Source organism: Mandrillus leucophaeus, unplaced genomic scaffold, assembly GCF_000951045.1.
Source record: "Mandrillus leucophaeus isolate KB7577 unplaced genomic scaffold, Mleu.le_1.0 Scaffold1178, whole genome shotgun sequence".
In the NCBI taxonomy this organism is placed as follows: Eukaryota; Metazoa; Chordata; class Mammalia; order Primates; family Cercopithecidae; genus Mandrillus; species Mandrillus leucophaeus.
The window spans coordinates 372,963-399,271 of record NW_012100076.1 but is presented as its reverse complement, the minus strand read 5'-3'; the positions used below and the strand labels follow the sequence as shown (position 1 = coordinate 399,271).

Below are 26,309 nucleotides of genomic sequence, written 5' to 3'. Positions count from 1 at the left end.
CCTGGGCGACAGTGCGAGACTCCGTCTCAAAAAAAAAACAAAAAACTCAGGAAAGTATAGTATTTTCCCAGTTTTGGAATTTCCCTTTGACTTTTATGTACAACTCTACCTCACCTCCCCCCATCAAATCCAGCTTGGAAAAGTATATAGAAGGTATACAGGAGTGGGTGTCAGGAAACCTGAGTTCCAGTCCAAATTGTATAACTTTGTTTAAATTGTTTAACTTCATTTGGTTTCTCTTTTGGTGTCTGCAATTTCTGAAAATCAAATCATCTATTTCCAAACAAATACTTTAGTCTCAGCATTTTTCAAGATCAAGATTTTGTTCTATATAGTGAATTATCATTGTTCTTTATAATACCGTTTAGCAGCATTGTGACCTTTGGCAAAGTTACTAAAATTCTGAGGCTTTCTAGTCTGTATATGGGGATCATAATGCCTACCTTGCAAGATGATTGTGAAGGTTAAATTGGATAGTGAATGTGGTTTAAAAGTGTTTAGCTCAGATATTCTGTAAAGCTGTTAAGTGAGTTTCCTTATCATTTCATTTGACTGTAGTAGAAATAGCAGTTACAAGCCTCACATGTGAAAAGGCATGAAGTATATGAATTGAATTGATAAAACATTTTTATGGTTATTGCACTATAAGGAAACATCAGAATGTTTACATACATTTATTTTTGAGTAAAAATCAAATTTCTATTCAGAGTTTTTAACTTCATTAAAGAAATAATCATTAAAGAAATAGTAACATTGGTTATTTGTTTTTACTATATGCTTTCCTAAGCATCTTAAGCTTTTAGTAATTAGGAAATGTGTTCCAAGTGAAATTTTGTCTAAAAGAATCATTCTGTGAAATTGTTTTTGCCTTTTTGGTACCATAATGATATTTGGATACATGAGGTACCTATACAGCAGTTGTTTAAGTATATTTACTAAATATAAATAGCACATTATTAAACTGTTACATAGTGGTAGCAGATTTAATAGACAAATCAAATGAAAAGTACCTAAAAAGACCTCTGGTGTTTATTTTAATTTGATTTGTGGCATTTGTATGGTTAGTATTTTATAATCTATTCATCACTTTAAAAATATATCACAATAATAATAATATCAAGTCTGTACAATTCTATGACTATTTTATTCTGCATGGAATAGATTTAAAGGTCAACACTGCTCTTTTATGTAGGTTATGGGTGCTACATGTGTGCTTTCAGAGCAGTAGTGTGAGGAAGCTTGGAGTGGGATGGCAGGACGGCCTCATCCCTATGACGGTAACTCCAGTGATCCAGAGAATTGGGATCGGAAATTGCATAGTAGACCTCGTAAACTTTATAAACATTCAAGGTAGGTAGAAAACATGTATTTCGCATTTGAAAACTCTGCTGAAACTGATTGTAAGGAATACTGCTGCATTTGGTTGTGGCAATTCCTGTCAGAGGATGGAGGATATTTTACAAAACATTATGAATGTTTATCTGTCTCCATAGATAACTGTTGGAGAAACATTTCTTTTTAATTTTTTAATATTTGTATTTCTGTCTCTAAAGATGGTAAAAATCTCCCTAGTTGACCCCATGAATAAATGCTATAATTTACTTAACTGGGGACTCTCACATGACAGGTTAGTTCTTTGTGTTTAAAACTCTCTAATAGGAATATATTTTGTGTCTAAATACATTGTATACCTTATACAGGATAATATATAGATTTATGTCAGTGTTTGCTTCCTACATTTTTAACTATCTGAGTTTATATTGTGTTGTTATCCTTATTAATGAGAAAAATTAATCTTTCTGGAATGACTCTACTGGTTTATTTAAAGTTTGCTGCATGAAATAAAATTCGTTTCAAGTTTCAGCCCATCTATCTATTATTTTTAAAACTTTCATTTTCTGCTGTGTAACTTAATGAGGAATACCTCATTTTATACACTTTGATCTGAAATTTTAAGATGTTAATTGACAACTCAGAAACCTCACCTATTACAGGTATGTAAGCATGTTTTCATAAAGCAAAATCTTCTATGAATATTATTTAGGGCATATTACTGAGCATTTAACTTACTTGAATATAAATTTCTCCTTACCACTGATAACAAATACCAGCTTTCTTGAAAAAAAAAAAAGCCGTAATATTGTAATAATGAAATAGTTTTTGTGATTTTAAAGAAATAGTTCAGATACTTCATACACTATAGCTAGAAAATTTGAGTGATTGGTACTTTTTAAGTCTCCTGATAATATGTTCACCTTTATTGTGGACTTTTAATGTGATGAGGTCTAAAATGTTAGTATTAAGTTGACTTTTTTATAATTCATAAGTCCATGCCAAATGGTATAAGTGTTTTTTTATTTTTTTATGTTTGTTCATTCTGTGTGTGTGTGTGTGTGTGCGTCAGCATCCAAACTGGGGCTTTTGTTCTTTTTCTCTATTTCATGGAAATTATTTTATCATTTAGATTAAAGAGATGTTGGTTTTACCAGGTGTGGTGGTTCATGACTTTAATCCCAACACTTTGGGAGGCTGAGGCAGGCAGATCACTTGAGGTCAGGAGTTTGAGACCAGCCTGGCCAACATGACAAAACCCCATCTGTACTAAAAATACAAAAATTAGCCAGGAATGGTGGCATGCACCTGTAATTCCAGCTGCTTGGGAGGCTGAGTCATGAGAATTGCTTGAACCTGGTAGGCAGAGGTTACAGTAGGCCACTGCATTCCAGCCGGGGTGACAGAGTGAGATTCTGTCTCAAAAAAAAAAAAAAAAAAAGTATTGGTTTTATCACATTAAATGTGGGGCTGTATTTATATCTACTATGTTATATATATATGTGTATTTTTTTCAAGTGAATTATATAGTATTCATCCTAGTTCTTGCTGTTTTTCTGCTGAGGTATAATACTGCATTATATAATGAAGAGGTGACAAGGGAGAAAATAAGCCATTGTTTTATAAAAGCTACATACATAACAGCGGGAAAAATTTATAAAAACGAACAGTACATTTTTCATTATTGTTTCATTGTCAATAACAAATACCAAAGCTCTTCTTGATAGCTGTAACATCAGTAACTTTTTAGTGCTGTTTTTACTCTTTTTTTTTTTTTTTTTTGAAATGGGTTCTCACTTTGTCAGTCAGGCTGGAGTGCAGTGGCACCATCTCAACTTACTGCAACCTCTGCTTCCTAGGCTTAAGCAATCCTCCCTCCTCAGCCTCTGGAGTACCTAGGACTACAGACATGCACCACCACTACAACAAGCTAATTGGAGCTATTTTTAGGTAGACTGCAGCAGTATTTAGGGTTATTTGAGTGAAGAACATTAAAATAAAATGGAAAATAAATACCAGTGAATTGATTTTTTTTTAATGCAAAGACTATGAAGTCTTTAAATGAGTTTATTTTAGCCTCATTCATGGAAAATCTGCTCAAGGAAGAACTTTTAGAGACCTCCTGTCCCTATATGCTTAGGAACGTATAACTTAGGATACTTACAAAGTATGATTTGACTTTTTTAAAGTGTTACTCTTTGAATTATTAGTAAATTAATTGAGAGGTTTTAAAAAGTAATAGCAGGTATTAATGAGAACTTGCCTTCAGTTCAGGAGAGATTCAAAAGTGTGCTGTTATGGAATGGTTTAGTGTCAACGTATGGAACTATTAGAGGACAATAAGTCACTTAAACTATGGTAATGAGTTGTAAAATAAGGGTTCAGAGAAGGAATCATTATCAGCTTGAGTAGGTGAAAATGAGACTTGAGCTAATCCTGGATGATTAGAGTATTAGGTAGATGGAGGACATTTCTGGCAGGGATCTTCAGATTACCTTGCCTGGAACTGAAGGTGGAGCTCTGTGGATAGTATTATTGTTCCCATTTGGCAAATGAAAAAAAAAACGAAATTAGTAAACTTGCCCAGGACCATCCAACTTGTAAATAGCAGAGCTGGGATTTATAAACAAGTTTCTCATTGTTTTCTTTTTCAAATTTTAAATAGCTTATTATGGTGTATTTTAAATATATGCAAAATAGAACAGATGTAATGAACCCCTGGTATTCATCATCTAGCTTTAAGTTACCAACTCATGGCTGATTTTGTTTCATCATGCCTCTCCTACTCTTATTCCTTTTTTGAATATTGTGTATTTTATTTAGGTATGTTTGAGGAAAAGAAAACAAGACTAAACACTGGCTGATGTTAGGGGTTTATTTTTCTTTTATATAAGAAATCCAGAGAGAGGCAATGGCAGCTGCATATTTAGTGGCTTAAGGATGTTAGGGTCAACAATCTCTTATTTTCTTGGCTTTCCTCTCATTATCACAAGGTGGATATTATAGTTCCAGATATCATGTTCACTTTCTAGACAAGAAGGAAAAAGGGTACAATGGAAAAGGGCTTCATTTATATCAGGAAATTAAATTTCTCAGAAATTTCCAGCAGATACCTGCTTATAAACCAGTCATTGGCTAGAATCATGTCATATGGCCATCTCTGGATCAGGGAGACTGAGAAATATGGTTTTTAAATTGGGCACATTGTCACCTTGAACAGTTAGGCATTTAAATCTATAACGTAAGGAAATAAGCATACTTTATTGTTTGGTTTTTATAGATAATCTAAATTTTGTCTTGTTGAAATTTGTGTTTTGTTCTTTTTATGTTTTGGAATAGCCAGACTTTTTCTAGTCTTGTACTTTTGATTTTTTCCCTACTTTTCCTTGCTGGCTAGCATAAAAATAAATTTTTTGATTTATAAAAGTAACAGCAACAGTTACTATCTAATGTGTATTTACCATGAAGGTTTGAGAGTTTGGGAGCATTGCCTTGTGGTTTCTGTTCTATCTAAACAACTTTAGGTACTTTAAAAAATTATTTAAGTATTACATTTTATTTTTGATCATTTTCTTTCTTCTTTTTTCAAAAGATTAAAAAATTTAAAAAACTGGCACATAATCGTGTATATTTATGGGGTACATAGTGATATGATTTGTGTATCATACAGTGATCATATCAGAGTAAGTAGCATGTCCATCATCTCAAATATTTATCTTTTTTTGTGTTGGGAATATTCAGTAAAAGGTGCTTTCTTTTTTTTTTTTTTTAATTTTTATTTTTTTATTTTTATTTTATTTTTTTTGAGACGGAGTCTCGCTCTGTCGCCCAGGCTGGAGTGCAGTGGCCAGATCTCAGCTCACTACAAGCTCCGCCTCCCGGGTTTACGCCATTCTCCTGCCTCAGCCTCCCGAGTAGCTGGGACTACAGGCGCCCGCCACCTCGCCCGGCTGGTTTTTTGTACTTTTTTTAGTAGAGACGGGGTTTCCCTGTGTTAGCCAGGATGGTCTCGATCTCCTGACCTTGTGATTCGCCCGTCTCGGCCTCCCAAAGTGCTGGGATTACAGGCTTGAGCCACCGCGCCCGGCCGGTGCTTTCTTTTTTAAACTTTTCCTTTGAATATAGGTATATATCTCTTTAAAAAATTTGTTTACAGTTAGAGAAACTAATCTGAACATGGATGGACTTTTAGGGTGCCTGTGGTCTCTCAGCAGGTCTATATGATTGAATTTGTGTAAGATTTACTGAATTGGTTTAAAATTAGTTTTAAAATTACTGAATTTGTTTATAAGTTGCTCAACTTATTTCTGGGTGAGTAGTTGTATAGTTATATAGAGAGTGCATTAGTTGTATACTTGTGTGATATCTATATCGAACAGTTTGATAGCCTGCTGAAGATGTTAAAGATCATTTCAGTTGAAATGTATTTGGTCTGGTTTTGTGACAACTTCTTTTTAAATTTTGAGTTAGAGGAGTTTTTGCTATTTAAAAAAGAAAAAGAAAAGCACTTTTTCTGTATAAGGAGGTTAAAATGTCTAGATAGATGTTACACTAAAAGCTCTTATATATTTGAATTGGGTGGAATATGACCATATAAAACTCAGGTCTGCAGTCCACTCAGGTTACTAAAGATAAATGGATGATACATTGAGTATGGACTATGCCGCAAGGTTTCATTCCCACATGGAAGTACGCATGCTCGTTTCTCCTGAGACTGCATAAAGTCTGAACGTTCCAGTTTCCCTTTTAAATCACTTCATAGCCCTAGCAGCAGTTTAGAAATGCAAAAGTTTGGTTGCTTTAAAGAATAGTTCTTGAGTGGATTCTTAATTAAGTACAATAATATTTTCTCTTTGATTTTAAAGAGCTTTATTGTCCAGAATGGATACCCAATAAAATATTGAAAGGAAAAAGAAAGTTAGCTGTATCCTAGTTTTCTAAACCCTGGCAAGCTGGCAGAGCTAGAATTAGCTTTACAGATGGCATTTGGCAACATATCTACATATCTCTAAGCCCTCAACTCCTGCGTTTTGTTATGCCTGTCTATCAATTACAATATCCAATCACTGCTCAGAGATGGAGAAATGGGACGATCACAGCTCACACGATGCTGTTTTGTTAGAAACGTCAGTGCTGCACAACCCACGGCTGAGTCAGTGTCTGTGAGAAAATAAACTGAATTAATATGTAGAGGGGGTTGTATCTCTGAACATTTAAAGCCTAAATATTGCAACAGCATTATTACACAGTAGAGGGAGGAAGCTAAAGGAAGTCTATGGACAGGTGAGGTAGGGGGAGATTGGGGAATTTTCTGATTGTTCAGAGGAATCTTGAAGATGATGGAAATATCAGATGTGCTAAAGTTTCCTAGTAATGCCCAAGGATGCTGACCTGGCTTTCAGTGCTTCATTGTTTGAAAGAGCAGAGTCCCTTTATACTCTGATTTCAAAATTTTTTTCTTGTTTTTGTGTGTCTACCTTGGCATATACTAAAGGAAGGTGTGTATTCATTTATTACATGATATCTCTGGGTTATAATTATTTACATATATGAATTTGAAAGAAAGATTGAGAGGGATATGTGTGACCTTTGTTTTATTATGATCATTTACATGACTAAAGATAAAAGATCATATGTCTGATTTTCAGTTTAATGACAAGTTACTTAAAATAAATGAAATATGTTTTTATTGTTTTCGTGGGTTTGATGCATTGTGTTTGGTGTTGTTGTTTATGAATATCATTAAAAATTTAAGGAGAGAGTAATTTTGAAATAATATTTTTGATGTATTTGAAAATAAATTCAAGATAAATGAAATAATTGAAATAATTTTCTAAAGAAGGAATTGAATATATTTTTACATTTGGATGGACTAAGGGTTAACTGAACCATTTATGTATAGTATTTTACAGAACTGAATGTACTTAAATGATAAAGCTCTAATTGGTTAAAATGACTTTCTTTCAAGTCAAAGAACCCAGAATCTGAATAGATGATCTAACTACTGCCACTGAGGTTTTGGATTAGTGAATATTAATTTTCAACCAGACAAAATTTCTAAATAAGGATAATGGTTTTTCCTGTGAGATTTTAAATCTTAACAGATGATATTGCTCACTTTATTAGGAAATTTTACAACAATTTAAAACATTTTGAATAATGGTTTTATTCCTTCTGTCTTTATTACCCTTATCCTGCTGATCCTTAATTTTATATGGACTTTTGGGATATACAGCATTTTACATTTACTTTGTTTTTAATGTATTTAAATGGTTTATAACATTCTTTCCTTGAAGTGTAAGGAAGTTCTTTTAATTTCCCCCATTTAATTTCTAAAAGTTTGAATGGTCATCTTATGGTTGTCATGACTTATTTATATAGTTCTGTTCGTGGTATGTTGTATTGACCTTTTTTGTGGCTTAGGGTCCAGAAATGTTTTTCTAAGCTTGTTAAATAGAGTTTTAAAAGCAGAATCTCAAGCCAGACCTTTTAATCTTATACTTTGTAGGATACTTTCCCCTGGTTCTGCTGATTCTTTTAAGATAATAATGTCTGTCTTATTGTGAAAATGGTACATATTCATTAGGTAAATTTGGTAAGCCCAGAAAAACATATAGAATAAAATGAAAATAAGTTTTTCTATTGTCAAAAGAAAACTAAATATTTTGTCATATAGCCTATTTTTTCTATGTATATATAAAAATATAAAATAACACACATGCACTTAAAAAGACATTACTGTAGTACTGTTATGTAACCTATCCTTGAAAAAAAAGAAATTTAATTATGAACATCCTTTAGTCATGAAGTGATCTTCTATTGCATAATTTTAAAAGATTACATAGTGTTTTGTACATATATATTTTGTAATTTATTTCACCAATCCGCATTTTTCTGATAATTGATCAGAGAAAAGATTAGCATGATTTCACAGCATAAATATCTCCAAAAAGAAAGAATGTTGTAAGGAGTTAAGTAAAAATATAATTTTGATTAGTTTTCTGACAGAGAAAGATCTTCAGTGTCATTACACAGTGAAGCCTTTAAAGACATACCCATTACTTTTAAAACAAAGCAAATAGTAAGATAACCATAATAAAGTATACAAAATAAATAAAAAATCAGGAAAACTAGAGCTCAGATGAACTGAGACTTCAGAAAAATGCCAAGACCACCAAAAAAGTTTTCTTATATTACATTTAATGTAAGAAGAATAATCAAGGAAAGTATAATAATAATGCATGACAATGAGGGGGAAAAATCTTTAGCTCTTGAAGCTTCTTTGTCAAAGTCGAAGAGGAAACCACCCCCATCTCTAATAGAAATACAAATAAGACAAACATTGATAGGAAGGACATAAAGACCAATATGAGTATAGAGGTAAAGAATGCATCTGATTAAGTGAGTTGTCTTCTGGGCTATTTAAAACATCTTATAAAAGGAACTGCATGCAACACCTTAAAATTATTGTTATTATGTGTGATCTTTGAAGATTTTCTGAGAATACAAGAACTGCTAAGAGATGGGAGATTCTGGGCTTGATTTTGAAACAGGTAGGAGATTTTGGAATTAAAAATGGAAAGGACTCATTTATGACTAACTTGAAGAAAAACAGTTTAAAAATGATTAGGAATAGGTTTGTTAAAATTAGATTGTCAGACCAGCTTAGATTTTTCTCTGATGCAGTTAGTAGACTAGCAATGCTATGATATATTTGGACTTAAGCTTAACTTTTGGTAAAGTCATTTTGATATCCTTGAGAGTAAGGTGGGGGAACAATAAGTTAGCTACCAGCTGATCGTGATAATTAATTACAACAATTCTGACTTTAAATGATCCCATCCAGAGACTGATTAATCTTGAAAGGTGGCTTTGTTCTTTGCTTTGTCATATTGCTTATATGGAGAAAGCAAATTATCAAATTTATCAGTGACAATGAGGAGTGAGAGATAGTAAATAATACACTAAATGATCCAAAATAATTTTTGAGGCTGAGTTGTTGTACTAAGTTTAGATGAACTTTTTGGGAGTATATTCGTAAGGCCTTTAAAACACCAGGATACATTAAGGTAGCACTGCTCTACAGCATCACATATGAAAAAGACCTGAGGGTGGCTGTTGGCAGTAAATTAGATATAAGACAAAAGTACCATATGGCTTCCCATCTTCTTCCTCACCCCTCCCCTAAAAAATCCATCTCAATTAATGGAAAAGAGTAGAGTAACTGTGCTGAATACCAAAGTATTATTATTTTTAGTTCTGTGTATATTCAAAAGGAAGGATGTGAAAAAGTTGGATATGTTGCCAGTTTAAGGAACTAAGAATTTAAAAGAAATCTTGGGCTGTGCGTGATGGCTCACACCTGTAATCCCAGCACTTGGGGAAGCTGAGGTGTGCAGGTTGCTTGAGGCCAGGAGTTTGAGACCAGCGTGGACAACATGGCGAAACCCCGTCTCTACTAAAATTACAAAAATTAGCTGGGCGTGTTGGTGCACGCCTGTAACCCCAGCTATGTTGACAGGCTGAGGCACGAGAATTGCTTGAACCCAGGAGGCAGAGGTTGCAGTGAGCAGAGATCACGCCACTGCACTCCAGTCTGGATGACAGAGTAAGAATCTTTTTCAAAAAAAAAGAAATCTTGTGACAGCTCTGGTTGGATATTAAGGAATGTCATGATAAGAGCTGTCTTCAGATATTTTAAGACTTTTCCTTTGAAAAGCAGTTAGACATGGTTTGAGTCAGACTTGTTTGAAGTTAGGAGCATGAACTCTGAAATTGAACTCCTTGGGTCACATCTCAGACCCAGCACTTAATTAACTATATGATTTCAGGCACCTTGCTTAGCCGCTAAGTTTCCATTTTCTCAGCTGTAAAATTGGGATGGTTTTGAGGATTAAGGTGCCCAGTATTGTTCTAAATGCCCAAGTGTTAGCATTGTTGTTGTTTTTATTTGGTCCCAGCAGGTAGAACTAAGGCAGTTGTTTTCAGCCCAGGTGATTTTATGTCTTCCAGTGGGCATTGGCAATGTCTAGGGACATTTTTGGTTAGGGAGCTGGAGGAAGTACTAGCATACTGGTGGATGGAGGCCAGGGATGCTGCTAAACATTCTATAATGCAAACAACAGCCTCTTTACAACAAAGAATAACCTGGGCCAAAACCCTGAACTTGGGTTAGGTAAAAAGGTTTGAACCTTAATGTTAAGGAAAAACAGCCTAAGAGTCAGAACTTTCCAAGTCTAGAATGAAATTTTAAAAAGAGAAAAGTTCCCCTTCCCTGTCATTAGCAGTAGGTCAGCCAATTCGAGGACACTTTCTAGGTGAAGATTCAGGAATTAGATAAGTGTTTGGACTAGATTTTCTATAGAGTTTTTCCTAAACTAAGGTTCTGTGTTTCTGTGGATATTTCTTAGGATAGTTAGACATACTGAATTACAAAAACATCAAAGGGCCTCTGATAGAAATTCTCTTAGTCTTTAATTTCATCAATCTAATTACATTATAGATTTTTAATTTTTATTTTGATATTTAGGATTGAATAAAAGGCATAATGGAGAGAATTTAATAGAAAAAGGTTATGTTTTCAAAGGTCATTTGGAAGGAGTGATTGTGGGATGGCTGTGATTTGTCTTTAGAAATCTGTTTTGTGGCTGGGCGTGGTGGCTCACGCCTGTAATCCCAGCACTTTGGGAGGCCAAGGCAGGCAGATCACAAGGTCAGGAGTTCAAAACCAGCCCTGTCAACATGGTGAAACCCCACCTCTACTAAAAATACAAAAAATTAGGCAGGCATGGTGGTGGGCACTTGTAGTCCCAGTTACTTGGGAGGCTGAGGCAGGGGAATTGCCTGAACCCGAGAGGTGGAGGTTGCAGTGAGCTGAGAGTGTGCCACTGCACTCTAGCCTGGGCGACAGAGTGAGACTCCATCAAAATCTGTCTGTAAAAGTAATTTATTAAAATATTCACAATCATTTGATAAATATTTTAAAAACTGAGTCTTGTATTTGTACTTCATATCTTTTATACTCCAAAAGTTTAAAAAATTATAATTTTTAAAAGCATTGCTTGAAAAATATTGGTTGTGTATGCATGCATTATAATATTCTTCTCAATCATTAACAGTACCAAGATCAGTAACTGGCACAATGTAGTTGTTTAGTAAATATTTGTTGAACAAATGACTCTTCAGCAGATACACAATAAACCTGTTCAACCATTAATTTAGCTTTGAACAATTTTTAATAGTGGCTAGCTATTTAAAAAAAATTTTTCATGCTAGGAAGTTGCTGAAGAATATTAAGTAGTGACTGCCAACTCCCAAATTTGTATTTCTAGCCTAGACTTTTCCCCTGAACTTTAGACTTATGTGTCCATAAGTATACACAGACTTATGTACACTCAGACGTGTAATAAGCATCTCACTTTTAACATGTCTAAGACATACCTACATTTCTAAACCTAGTCCTCTCACTCTCTCACTTGCATTCAGTAAGTGGAACTTCCATTCTTCCAGTTGCTCAGGACAAAATCATGGAGTCATCCTTAACTCTTCTTTTTCTCTCACCTCCTACATTTCATCCATCAGTAAATTTCAGAGGCATATTCTTCAAAATATATAGTCTAGTACACTCTTTAACACGTAACTCTGCCATAACACTGGTCCAAGTCACTTTCAGCTTTAGCCTGATTATTTACAGTAACCTCTGAAATGGTCTCTTGGTTTTACCTTTGCCTCCTTTCTCCTGTTCTCCCATGGTTTGCTTTGCAGCTAAAGTGATTCTGTTAAAACGTAAATTAGATCATTTAATTCACACTTCATTGCTACCCATTTCACTCAAACAAAAGCAAAAACCCTTTAAACATTCCTTCAAGGCCTGTCATAATCTTGTTCTAGTCTTGCCTAAGAGCTACCTTTTTAACATGGTCATTCTTATTTTCTATGTTCCAGCAACCCTGGGCTTCTTGAATGTCTTGAAAAAGCCAGGGATGATTCTTACCACAGGGCCTTAGCATTTGCTATTCCCTTCTGTATTTCATAGTTCTATTTCTTACATATTTAGGTCTTTGTTTAGACATTTCCCCCTCAGAGAGTTCTACTTTGACCATTCAAAATGGTGACACTCTGTTTTTGTTACCTTTATTTTCCCTTATAACATTTATCACCTTACGTTAGTATCTGGGTCTTCATGTGACTTCAGTTGAAATTTGACAAGATACTCTTAGGCCCTGCTACTGCTACTGCTGCTGCTGCTGCAATGGGATTTTAGGAAGAAGGGAAAGATGTCAGGATTTAGAAATAGTATTAAAACTATTTTTAGGTTATATATATTTCTTGCTGAAGTTGTCTTTGTGGGGGTAATCTGGGATTTAAGTATCATTTGAAAAATATTTTTATGGGAAAAACATATCCGACAACAGACTTACAGGTGATCTTTGAGAATTTAACTAATTCTTCAGTTGAGAACTTCCCTTTTCCATTATTAAGCCTTTGTTCCTTGGGAAACTGACCATATATTAAGCAGAAGAGCAGAAAGTTTATAGAAGGCTAATTGACCAAAAAAAGGAAATGAGAGAGAAATTGTTATCAAATCTATTTAGAAGTTTGATAGCATTTTTTATATTATAGTTACTGACATTTAATATAGGGATCAACAAACTTTTTCTGTATAGGGCTGGATAGTAAATATTTTTGACTATGTTGGCTACAGTCACCGTCCTAATCACTCAGCTTTGTCATTGTAGCATGAAAACAGCCATGAACAATAATCATGAATAGACATGGCTGTGTTCCAATAATACTTTATTTACAAAATCAGGCAATGGGTAGAATTTGGACCATGAGCCATAGTTTGCTAAATCCTGACTTAACACATTAATGATCCTTATAAAAAGCAAATCAGTTGCTTCAAAAATATATTAATATAAAATCATTTAAAAGCTTTAGTTTAAAAAACTGCAACAGGGGATATGGTATTTGTTAGAATAGTAAAAAAAAAAAAAAAAAAAAAGTCAGCTAATTTTTCTCCCAGAATAAAAATAGGATTTAAAACATTGCTTCTTTATTGAGGTCCGACTAATTCAAATGGATAGGAATATTGTCAGTGGAAAAAAAACACTCAAACTCCAGAGTATGGGACAGGACACCTTCTGAAATGAGGGGCCTATGGCCTGTAAGCAAAGTAGGTCAGGGGATTTCTTTATGGTCAGCTCCATTACAGAAAGGCAGGGGAAGAGTAGAATGTATTTTTAGTTTCTAAGGCCTGCCTTGGAGAGAAAAAGGAGCTATGAAAAGAGGGCAGGTGAAGGTCAGAGAGAGAGATTCTGTTTTCTGAGGCCTAAAGTGCCCCCAACATTATAACAAGGGCAATGGGAGTTATGAGCCAGGAAACATGGACAAAAACATGTATATAGCCTTTTATGGAGACATACATGTTTTTTTGACAGAGCTATGTATAGTTTTTTATATTACAGTTTTGTGTATTTGTCAACAGTTTTCTGATATGAGTGCTACTTATATCAGCTACTTACGGAAATTTTTCTTATATTATTTCCTTGAAAATGTGCTCCTGTCTATTTTCTCTGTTCTCTGTAGAACATATATTAGTTGAATGTTGACCTCCTTCATTAGTTCTCTTTTTAAATGCTTTCTTATTTTCCATTTCTTTGTATTTTTGTTCTTTTAAGGATATATTCAATATTTTCTTTCAACCCTTCTAGTAACCTTGTAAAAATTTCTGCTATTATTTTGAATTTCTCAGAACTTTTTCTTATTCTTTAATTTTTTTAAAATTGCAGCATTCCTGTCCTTATTTTATGGATACCTTTTTATGTTCCTGAATTTATCATAGTTTAGTGTTTTTTTGTCTCCACATTATCGCCCCTTTTGTTATATATATTAAGCTTTTTCATTGTGAAATAATTTTAGATTTACAAGAAGTCACAAAAAATCATACTGTGAGTTCCCAGGTACTCTACTCAGCCTCCTTCAATGATAACATCTTACATAACTTTAGTACCTTATGAGAACCAGGAAACTGACATGGGTACAATACTAATAACTACATTATTGACCTTTCTTGTATTTTATCAATTTTTACATGCACTTTTTCTTTTTTCTGGTACATAGTTCTGTGATATTTTATCGTATGTATAGATTCATGTAACTTCCACCACAATCGGGATATAGAACTGTTCTATCACCACAAAGAAATTCTCTTATATTACCCCTTTATAGTTACACCCCCTCTCCAACTCTGACCTGTGGCAACCCCGGATTTGGTTCTATATCCCTATAAGTTTGTTGTTTTGAGAACATTATATAAGTGGAATGATATAGCGTATAAACTTTTGGGTTTGGGTTTTTTCATTCAGTGTAATGCTTTTGGATCCATTCACGTTTGTTGTAGATATCAATAGTTTTTTTTAAATTGCTGAATAATTTTCTATGGTATAACTGTATTACAGTTTACCCATGCAAAAAATGCTTGGTTTTTGTTATAAACTTTGCAGTACTGTTGGATTTTAAAAACTCTGTACGTATTAGTTTAGTATTATAAACTTTTTCCCCTTGTAGGAGTATCTAGTTTCATTGAACAAAACGAGACCTTTATGTTTTTCTTCAGTTCTTAGGAACCTGCCTGCCATTGAAAACTGTTGCTGCAATTAGAATTTTTAAACAAATTAGGTGACGAAATCGTATGCAGAAGTTCATACCAGATTTGCATTCTAAAGTTTGATGTGAATAGATATTTGCTTCTACACTTGATCTTAGTCAAAAGGCCGAGAAGCGATAGATATTTGCTTCTGAGAGTGACCATTTTAATAAGATTTAAAGGTTTTTAGAAACTTTACTGCCTGTTGATTCACCTTATGCTTCAAAGCATGATTTTGAAACAAAGTGAAAAGTTGATAGTAAAGAAAACAGAAGCATTATTAAGTCGTAACGCTGCAAAATTTAAAAATGGAAATATTTTCTTTTTTGTTTAAGGTGGATTTGTTTATGTAACTAGAGGTGCTTGGAAGTGATTGATATTCCTCAGTTTAAGAAAATTGTGATCTCAGAGGATCATGATTAAGGGTTCTGATTTGGGCTTTGGTAGTAAGTTTACTGGGTAGTATACGTTGGTTTGTGAAGTTTTCAAGTGGTGATCAGTTGGTGATGGTAGATGTTTTTAATCTGATTGTAGAAATGCTTTTGGTTTCTTGGGACCATGGACCATATTACAAAAAGAGGATGCCAGAATCTATATAGATTGGTAAGAGAAGGAATTTAGTGCACTCTGCTAAGAAAAGTGTGAAAAGAAAGGACTATTAGAAGAAGAAAGGCATGACTTTTGTTACTTAAGTGTAACTGAAATGGTTAAGTATTTGTTTTCTATTATGGTATTCTCAGGCAGCTGTGTTTTGGCCAAGAGGTCAATTCTGGTATACAATTTGGTACATATATAAACACCCATAAAACCTTACCATAATTAGGATAATGAGCATATACATCACACTCAAAAACTTCTTTGGTGCCCTTTGTAACCCTTCCCTTTGAACTCTTAATACCCCTTTTTTGTGAAACCACCAGTATTTTTTCTGTTGCTCTATACGTTATTCTGTATTTCCTAGAATTTTATATAATTTATTTTTTGGGGGTGGGGAGAGATCTGGCTTCTTTCATTCAGTGTAATTATTTTGAGATTGATTCATGTTGTAACTTGTGTCAGTAGTTCATTCTTTTTTATTGTTGAGTAGTATTCCATTGTGTGGATATATCGCAAATGGTTTATCCTTTCACTTGTTCATAGACATTTAGGTTACAAATAAAGTTTTGAGCTGTTACAAATAAAGCTGCTAGGAATGTTTGTTTACAAATAATTTTTTATGGATAATGTCTTCTTTTCTTTTGGGTAAATACATAATGGAATGACTGAATCATATGGCTAGTTTATGTTTAATTTCTTAAGAAACAAACTGTTTTTTGAAACAGTTTCTAAAATGGTTGTACCATTTTCCATTCCTACCACAAGTGTATGAGGGTTCCATTTCATACACGTACTCATCAACACTTGATATAGTCAGTCTTTTCATTTAGCCACTCTAATGTGTAATGATGTAACAGTGTCATTTTAGTTTGCATTTCTTTAATGACAAGTGACGCTATCATTTCATGTACTTATTTTTTTATCTGCGTATCTCACATTTTTTCCCATTATTTTGAGAGTTCTTTATATAGCTTACATGTCAGTCGTCTGTCAGATATATGATTTGCAAATATTTTCTCCCAGTCTGAGGCTTGTGTTTTTAGTCTCTATTATTTATTAATTTTTTTGAAACATCATCTTGCTCTGTTGCCCAGGCTAGAGTGCAGTAGCATTATTACCATGACTCACTGCAACTTCGAACCTCTGGTCTCAAGCAATATTACCACCTTGGCCTCTCAAGTAGCCGAAACCACAGATGCCTGCCACCACTCCTGGCTAATTTTTAAAAAAATTTTGTGTAGAAATGGTCTCACTATGTTGCCCAGGCTGGTCTTGAACTCCTGGGCTCAAGCTATCATCCCGCCTCAGCCTCCCAAGGTGCTGGGATTACAGGCTTGAATCACTGCGCATAGCTTCTTTTCATTCTCTTAACACTGTTTTTTGAAGATCAGAAGTTTTTGATTTTAATGAAGTTCAATTGTCGGTTTGTTCTTTTATGCATTGTGCTTTTTATTTCTAGAAGTTCTATAGTTTTAAGTTTTAGATTTAGGTGTGTGGTCCATTTTGAGTTAACTTTTGTATATGATGGGAACTATTACGCAGAGTTCCTTTTTTTTTTTTCTAGAATTGTTGAACGTGAAATACCTATTGTATATTCATTTGTTCCAGCACCATTTGATGAAAAACTCTTTCTTCTCTGAATTGTGTTTGAGCCCTTGTTGAAAATGAGTTGTCTAGATATGTATGTGAATTCTTTTCTGGAGTCTTTATTCTGATTCACTGATGTATGTGCCTGTCATTATGCCAGTAGCACATTTTACTCATTGCTACAGCCTTTTAATGAGTCTTGAAATCAGATCGTGTTAGTCTTCCAATTGTTCTTTAAAAAAAGTTATTTAGGCTATTCTAAGTCATTTGCATATGCATATGAATTTTGGAATCAACTTGTCACTCTTGACAAGCAAGCCTACTTGGTTTTCCATTGGAATTATGTTGTATCTAGTAGATTAACTTACGGAGAAAATTGACTTGTAAAGACAGTAGGTTTCTCCATTTGTTTAGGTCTTCTTAGTTTCAATAATGTTTTATAATTTGCAATGTGTGAGTTTTTCACATCTTTTGTCATATTTATCCCTAAGTATTTCAGGTTTTGGTGTTATTTGTAAGTGGTGTTTTTAAAATTTCAGTTTCAGGTTGCGTATTCTTGGTATATAGAAATAAAGTTCATTTTAAAATACTGATTTTGTATTCTGCAAGCTTGCTGAACTTACTGGTTCTAGTAACTTTTTTTTTTTTTTTTTTTTTAGCTAGAGTCTACAATAGATGATCATGTTTTCTGCAAATAAAGATAGTTTGACATCTTAATCAATCTGAATGTCTTTTCTTGCCATATTGCACTGGCTAGAATCCTCAGTACATTGTTGAAGAAGAGTGACAGTGGACATTCTTATTTCTGATTCTTGTTTCTGATTTTAGATGGAGAGCATTTGGTCTTTGATTACTATTGTTTTTGTATGTATTGCTGGATTTGATGTATTAAAATTTTGTTTAGAATATTGATATTTGTGTTCTAAGATTTGTGGTTTTCTTTTCTTGTAATATTTTTTCCACTTTCTTTTACGTCAAAATTTTCTGATTTCCTTTTTGATTTCCTTACTGCTCTGTGAGTTGTTTAGGTAAAGGTATTATTTAATTTCCAAGTATTTGGGAATTTTCTAGATATTGGTGTCTGGGCAATGTTGGTCTCATAGAATGAGTTGGGAAATACTATCTTCTCGTCAATTTTCTGGAAGAGCTGTGTAGGGGTAATATTATTTCTGTCTTAAATGCTTGGTAGAATTTGTCAGTGAAGCCATATGAGCCTAGAGTTTTCTTGGAGGGAATGTTTTAAACTACAAATTAAATTTCTTTAGTAAACATAGAGCTATTCAACCTTTTCTTAAGTGAGCTTTTTTGTAGGTTTAAATTTGTCCATTCTGAGTTGTTGAATTTATTGGCTTAAAGTTGTTTATAATATTCTTTTATTATTCTTTTAGTATCTGTAGCCTCTCTTATTTCTGACATTGGTAGTTTGTATCTTCTCGATTTTTGTCCCAAGCAGTCTGGGTGGAGGTTTAACAATTTTATTGACTAATGTCATTTTTCTTAGACCTTTCTTCTTTTCTAATATAGGAATTTAATGCTATAATTGGCCCCTAAATACTGTTACAATGTCATACCATGCCACAAATTATGGTATTTTGGGTTTTTTCCCACTTTCTTTTAGTTCAAAATTTTCTAATTTCATTTATTGCTCTGTAAGTTGTTTAGGTAAAGATATTAATTTCCAAGTATTTGGGAATTTTCTAGATATCTCTATCTTTGAATTTTGGTTTAATTCCATTGTAATCAGAGAACATACTTTGTATGATTAAATTCTTTTAAGTTTATTGATACTTGTTTTATTGCCCAAAATATGATCTATCTTGATAAATGTTCTGTGTGCACATGAAAAGCATGAGTTTTCTGCCCTTTTTGGGTGTTCTGTAAATGTCAGTGAGGTCAAGTCAGTTGATAATGTTATTCAAATCTCATCAATCCCTACTGATTTTCTGTGTAGTTTTTCTGTTAAATATTGTGAGAGAGGTGATGAAATCTCTGGTGATAATTGTGGAATTGTCTAGTTCTCATAGTTTTATCAGTTTTTGCCTCCTGTATTTTGAAGCTCTCTCATAAGGCAGAAAAACATTTGGATTGTTATGTGCACTTAATAAATTAACCCCTTTATGAAATACATTAGTGATATTCTTTGTTCTGAACTCTGCTTTGTCTGATATTAATATAGCCACTCTTGCTGTCTTTGAACTAGTGCTAGCATAGTGTATCTTTCCTCATTCTTTTATATTGAATCTCTTTGTACCATATAGCATGTAGTTGGACCTGGCTTTTATTATTATTATTATTATTATTATTTTAAGACAGGGTCTCCCTCTGTTGCCCAGGCCGTAGTGCAGTGGTGCAATCTCTGCTCACTGCAGCCTTGACCTCCGAGGCTCAAGCGATCCTCCCACCTCAGCCTCCTGAGTAGCTGGGACCACAGGCATGCACCCCACACCCAGCTAATTTTTGTATTTTTTGTAGAGATGAGGCTTTGCCACGTTGCGAAAGGCTGGTTTCGAACTCCTGGGCTCAAGTGATCTGCCAGGCTGGGGATCTAGTTTTTATATCCAGTCTGATAATCTTCACCTTTTATGGTTTAGACTGGTTACATCTAAATGCTAAGACTATCTGTATTTAATGTGATTATTGACATGGTTAAGGTTAAGTGTTATCTTGTTATTTATTTTCCGTTTGTCTCTTTTGTTCTTTTTCTTTCTTCCTCCCAATCCCTTTTTTCCTTTGCCCTCTTGGATTAGCCAAATCTTTTTTTTATGATTTTATTTTTCTTCTTTTTTGGTATATTAACTGTAATTTTTTGTTTTCTTATATTAGTGGTTGCTTTAGTATTAACAGTATACATCTTTAACTTATCACAGTATACCTTCAAGTGATGTTATACTGTTTCTTGTGTGGTGTAAAAACCTTACAATAATATACTTCGATTTCTTTCTCCCAGACTTTGTGCTGCTGTAGTTTTATGTGTATGTTATAAACCCCTTATTCTATTATTATTATCATTATTGTTTAATCTTTTATAGAGATTTAAACAATTAGAAAAAAATTATATTCTTCCATGCAGTTACTTTTTCTAGTGGTCTTCATTTTTTTGTGTAGATTCATATTTTCATCTGGCATTAGCTTTTTTTTTTCTCCCTGAAGGACTACCTTTTAACTGTTCTTGTAGTGCAGGTCTTCTCATGATGAATTCCTTTGTCTTTTTTTGCCTGAAAATGTCTGTACTTTCTTATTTTTTTCCAACAAATCAGTGCAGATCCTTCTTATTTTTGAAAGATGTTTTTAGTGGCTATGGCAAACCTAGGTTGACAGGGTTTGTTTTCATTTTTTTCTTTGAAGTATGTGTGGAATTTGTTGTGCATATTGAATCTGTGGGTTTGTAATTTTTGCCAAATTTGGAGAAAGTTCAGATATTACTTCCCTTTTTTTCCTTCCCACTTCCTTCATGGACTCCATTTATACCTATATTAGGCCAGTTGAAATTGACCTGCAGCTTACTCATGCTGTTTATTTTTCTGTTTTCTCTGTCTTTTTTATTTTGAATATTTCCTATTGCATTGTCTTCAAATTTGTTAATCATTTTTACTATAATGTGTAATCTCCCATTAATTCCATTCAGTGTGCTTTTCTTTTTTAAAGTTATTTTTAATTGATGTGTAACATGTAATAATTATACATATTTAGAGGTACTGAGTGATATTTCAATACAGGTATACAGTGTGTAGTGAGCAAATCAGGGTGATTAGTATATCTATCACCTCAAACATTGATCTTTTTTTTTAAATTATTTTTTATTATTATACTTTAAGTTCTAGGGTACATGTGCATAACGTGCAGGTTTGTTACATATGTATACTTGTGCCATGTTGCTGTGCTGCACCCATCAAATTTTTAAAAAATGTCGGGAACATTCAAAGTTCTGTCTTCTAACCATTTGATAATATATTGTAAGTTATTGTTAACTATAGTCATTTTAAAGGGCCATTTAGTATACTTTTTATCTCACATGTAAACATTTTTATCTCTGGAAGCTTGATTTGCATCTTTTTAATCCTGTGTGTCTCTACATTTCTTTTTGGAGGGCTATGGTTATAGTGACTTTTTAATATTTTTATTTCTCATTCTAACATATGTGTCAGTTCACGTTTTATTTCACTTGATTTTTTTTTCCTCATGGGTTATGTGTTCTCACTTCTTTGCATGCCTGATAATTTTTGATTGGATGCTATACATGGTAAACTTTACTTCATTTGTGTGTTTGATATTTCTTATACTTACAAATATTCTTGAGCTTTGCTTTAGGATTTAGCTATATGGAAACAGTGTGGTCCTTTTGGTCTTGATGTTAAAATTTGTTAGGGGAACTGGAACAGTGCTCAGTCTAGTTGTAATTATTTCCCATTTTAGAGTCTTCTAATTCTCTTCCCAATGCCCTAAAAATTATTAGGCTTTCCAGTCTGAACTAGTGGGAACAGGACTTATTCCTGGCCCTGTATGAGTGCTGGGCACTATTTCCTCTAATCCTTTGAGTTGGTTTTTTCCCCAGCTTTTCATAGTGTCCTCACATGTGTGACTGGTATCCAGCTCAGTACTCAAGGAGGACTCTGCAAATTTCTGAGGTTTTCTCTCTGTGTTACTTTTCCCTTAGAACTCTAGCCATCTCTTATCCCAGTGTCTCAGCTCCATGTCTTTCACTCACAGTCCACTGGGTTCTGCTTGTGTTTTCCCTCTCTGTGTTTACTTTGCAAATGCTCTCAAGATAGTAATTTGGGACAATTGTTGGGCCTATCTCATTTGCTTTCCATTTTTTCAGTGATTGCTCTCCTTCATTGCGTGATGTGCCGTGTCTTGCAGACTATTGTTTCATATATTCTGTTTGGTTTCTTGGGTTGTTTCAGACAGGAGTATAAACTCAGCCCTTGTTACTCTATCTTGGCTGGAAATAGGTATTAGGGCTAATCTAGTCTTCATGTCCTTACCTATCCTTAGTTCATGAATCCCAAACGCTTCAGTGCAGCCTGAAGCAGAGCTTTCCCCTCTGAACTTGCTCATCCTCATTTTCTTTTGTACATATTAACTGTTTTTGCCTTTAGAGTGCTTTCTTAATCTAAAAGTATTGAATTAAATATAGTAGGACATAATTTGTCTTCCATGACATCTGATTTTGAAGGTCTGATTCAGGGTTCGGTCTATGTGGGAATTAAAAGAAAATATGAAAGTGTATTATGACACCTTTTGAATTCGTTTAAAATCTAAGTGTTTTAGAAATGAAGCCAATATTTTAGCAGTGTCTAGTCTTTCAGCTACAGAGATGTCTGGTGAAAACGCTTTTTTAATTAGTCAGTCTGCTTGGCCCTTACTCACACTGAACATTTAGCTTGTATTTGTCTTACTCGTAGTTGTGCTTGTACCTTGTCCATTAAATTACCAGAGTCACATTTAGATAATGTGCTTTCTTATAGTTGAAAATGATGAAAACTTAGCCGCCAGAATAATTTGAAGAGTTATTTTTTCTATATATGATCTTTGTTCTATTTAGTGTGGATTCCTTTTTTTTCCTACTTTAGAAAACAAGCCAGAAATTCCAGTATTCCTACTCTAACGATTTTTTTAAAACATGAGTGCAGTAGGATCTTTTGATTTGTTCTGTTTGAAAGAAAAGATTTTGTTCTATTGATGCAGCTGTACTCTGATTTTTTTTTTCACTAGAATGAAGGTGGGAGTAGAATTCTTCTTTGTAGGTTTATGAGAAACAAATAACTGATAAAGGCTGTTAGGTTGCCTTTATTTCCCTAGAAGTAACTTTCAGGATAAATACAAAGTCAACTTTATCTTCTGTCCTTGTAGTCTGTTATAGCAAGGTGATGACTGATTTTTATAATGAAAGAAACCACCAAAATAACAAAAAATATTAAAGCTAATAAAATCAACCAAAGAGATGACCCAGAGACACTGAAAGATTTTGCTTTCTGAATCACCAAGATTGAATTTTAACTCATATGGTTTTGCTAAAGGAGACCAGTATAATATTATGAAAGGGGCACTGGAATGAATCAAAAGGCTTAGGTTATAGTGTTATTAGCATTTCTGCTAAATACCGTGTGACCCTGAGCAAGTCTTGCAGTTCTGAACTTTAATATCCTCATCTGTCATAACTAAATAAACCAACATTTCTTGAGTAATTATGTTGTACCAGGTACATTGCTGGTCAGCTTACTTATTATACTTCATTTAATTCACCTATTAACCTTAGAAAATAAATAGAATCTACATTTTACAAATGAGAAACCTAAGTTTCCAGAATATTAAGTATCATTCAAAATGTCAAGCAATAAGCATTAGACAATTTTACTTTAAAGCCATGAAGTTCCTTCTGTTTCTAAAAAGTACTTTAATATTTTTAAACCATAGTATATGCTAACATAGCAAATTTTCAAATTGCTTAAACCATAGTATATGCTAACATAGTAAATTTCCAAATTGCCTTAGGTCTGGCTTTATTATTTTTATTACCATCAGTTTTCTTATTTGCAAAATGTACTCTAATTATTGAAATTTTATCTATTTGTCAGGAGCTGGACACTAGTGATACACTAGTGGCTACTCTATAGCAATGTCTTTTTTCTTTGAGATCCTAAAGCATTTATTATCTAATACCCATTTAGTAGTTACGTATTTGGGAACTGTTTAGTAGTTTTATATTTGGAAGTTGGGATAACTCTTGACTTGTTTAAAGTTCTGCATGTTCATCTATTACTGCTACACTTAGAAAACAAGCTCCTGAGGAAGCTTCTTTCTGTTGGCATTTAACATAGCATTGTACATGTAGTATGTGTAACTTAATACATAATTGTGTTAAAATATTCTGTAAACTGGACTATTTTAATCAACATTCTGAGTTTTTCACTTCTGGTGGAGAAGTTTATTATATATAAGATATTTTTAAGTTTTTAAAAATTCTGTGACTTTATGTAGTCAGAGTAGGTAGGTTTGTTAGGTTTTTCAGAGAAATACTTTTCTTTCCTTTTTTTTTTTCCCTGAGACAGAGTCTTGCTCTGTCCCCCAGGCGGGAGTGCAGTGGCGTGATCTCAGCTCACTGCAACCTCTGTCTCCCAGACGATTCTTGTGCCCCAGGCTCTTGAGTAGCTGAGATTACAGGTGTGTGCCACCACACCCAGCTAATTTTTGTATTTTTAGTAGAGACAGGGTTTTGCCATGTTGGCCAGACTGGTCTCGAACTCCTGACCTCAAGCGATTCATTCACATTGACTTCCCAAAGCTTTGGGATTACAGGTATGATTCACTGCGCCTGGCTGAGAAATGCTTTTCAGAAAAACTTTAAAAAAAATCATAGTGTTTTGAAAAGACTCAACTCAAAGTTGGTTGATTGAAGTTAGCATGTAGACTTACTTTGTTTGGCAGGGAGACTAATTTATTTGCCCCATTCCTCAGTTTTTTAAGAGTTCCAGAAGCTCTTGCCTTCTCTTTTCCCCCACAATGAAGGAAATCAAAAGAACATTTGAGTAACATTTAAGATATCTGGGTGATCTACTACTATTACTACAACTTCTACTAACTCATATGTTAGTTAACCTTTCTAAGCTTTAGTTTTCTCGTTCAGAAAAAACTGAGTTCAACTATGCAGTCTTCAAAGACACATTCCAGAATTTTTAAAGCCTACAAGTTTGAGGTAAATTAGGTTTCAGAATTGGAAAGTAGCATTTCATTTTTGCACTTCAATATATTAGTTTTATGTTACTCGGGTTTTTCTTTTAAAATGTTTGCAATCTTACGTTCTGCTTTTATGGTTAATTTTCCTTTCTAACTTATCAGTACATCCTCGCGTATTGCTAAGGGAGGAGTCGACCACACCAAAATGAGTCTACATGGTGCTAGTGGGGGTCATGAGAGATCAAGAGATAGACGAAGGTCAAGTGACAGATCACGAGATTCATCTCATGAAAGAACAGAGTCTCAACTCACTCCTTGTATCAGAAATGTGACTTCTCCAACACGACAGCACCATGTTGGTATGTAAAATCAACTAACCTTCCTAACAATTCTTAAAAACATGCATTTACCTTTTTAAAGTAGTAATGACATTGAATTGTGCCTAATACAGCAGAGTGTAATTAGCTTCTTCTATTCAGTTGTTTCTGTTTTAGTTGAGCTTGGTTCTTGCTGTGAAAGAAAAAACAGCTTATTAAATGCAAAGTGAATGTGAATTTTTTAACCTCTGGTACAGTCTTATAAAATAAGTAATTTGAAAAGCCTTTGAAACTGTGATATATAGATTTTCAAAGTTCTCAAGTTAATTTTTGTCTTATGAAATATATAGCAATAGTTTGTAGTAAATTATTGATAGGAGTTTAGTTATTATCATGCTAACAAAGGACCTGAAAGGTAGAATAGCCATTATGTTATTTATTCTGATTTTTGACAATATCTCAAATTTAATAATAAAAATAGATGAAAGGTGTGATGTGTTTTACTTTGTTAGTAACTAGCTCAGGTCTTTCCCTTCTTCCTATTCATTATTATAAATGACCGTTGTTATCCCAGGTGAACACATGGTGTGACTATAAAACACCAGCTGAAGAAGAGGTACCTTAGCATGTGAGCTTGCTGATTTTTATTTTCTCCCGCAGAAGGGACAAATTAAAACTTTGACTTACTATATGCAGCAGTAGTTTCTGATAATCTGTTGTAAATAAGAATCATTAATATTAGGGTCTAATTATGAGAGAAGTTGTCAATGTTTCAGTTGATCCTTGAAGTCAAACTAGCACTTATAAGCCAGACAGCAACAAAAGTATAAATTAGAGTTGACAGTTTGTTACATGAAAAAGTCAGTATCTGGGAGTAGAATAGCAGGATATGATACATTATTTCATTAATACTGCTTTAGCAAATTTTGCTTTTGGGATGCTACCAGTATTGTAGAATCAGGCAATAAAAGGGAGGCGTCAGAGTATCTCTGGAGATATGTCAAACCTAATTATGTAATCAATAATGCTGTACAGAGTGTTCTAAGTAGTTTGAGTCATAGAGGAATTTGGCAAAAGCTGATGAAACTGATGAGATGGAGGTACATTTTTAGGTCACCTTTAAAGTTTAGCGATCTAGTCTCTAAGTGAAA

General features: G+C 33.7%; 1 protein-coding gene across 4 annotated transcripts in view; it reads left to right on the top strand.

Annotated features, from left to right (window-relative positions):
• The window catches only part of BTBD10 (BTB (POZ) domain containing 10), a 73,880-nt gene that overhangs the window by 19,172 nt on the left and 28,399 nt on the right, over positions 1-26,309 (top strand). For 2 of the 4 annotated variants that reach the window (XM_012001476.1, XM_012001485.1), the window contains 2 exons: positions 1,193-1,350; positions 25,004-25,200. In XM_012001476.1, the coding sequence (XP_011856866.1) occupies positions 1,250-1,350; positions 25,004-25,200 (298 nt within the window). In that variant the 5' untranslated portion in view covers positions 1,193-1,249. Of the gene's footprint in view, positions 1-1,192; positions 1,351-6,434; positions 6,831-25,003; positions 25,201-26,309 lie in introns of those variants that run through there. The other 2 variants (XM_012001472.1, XM_012001491.1) reach the window with 2 other exon arrangements.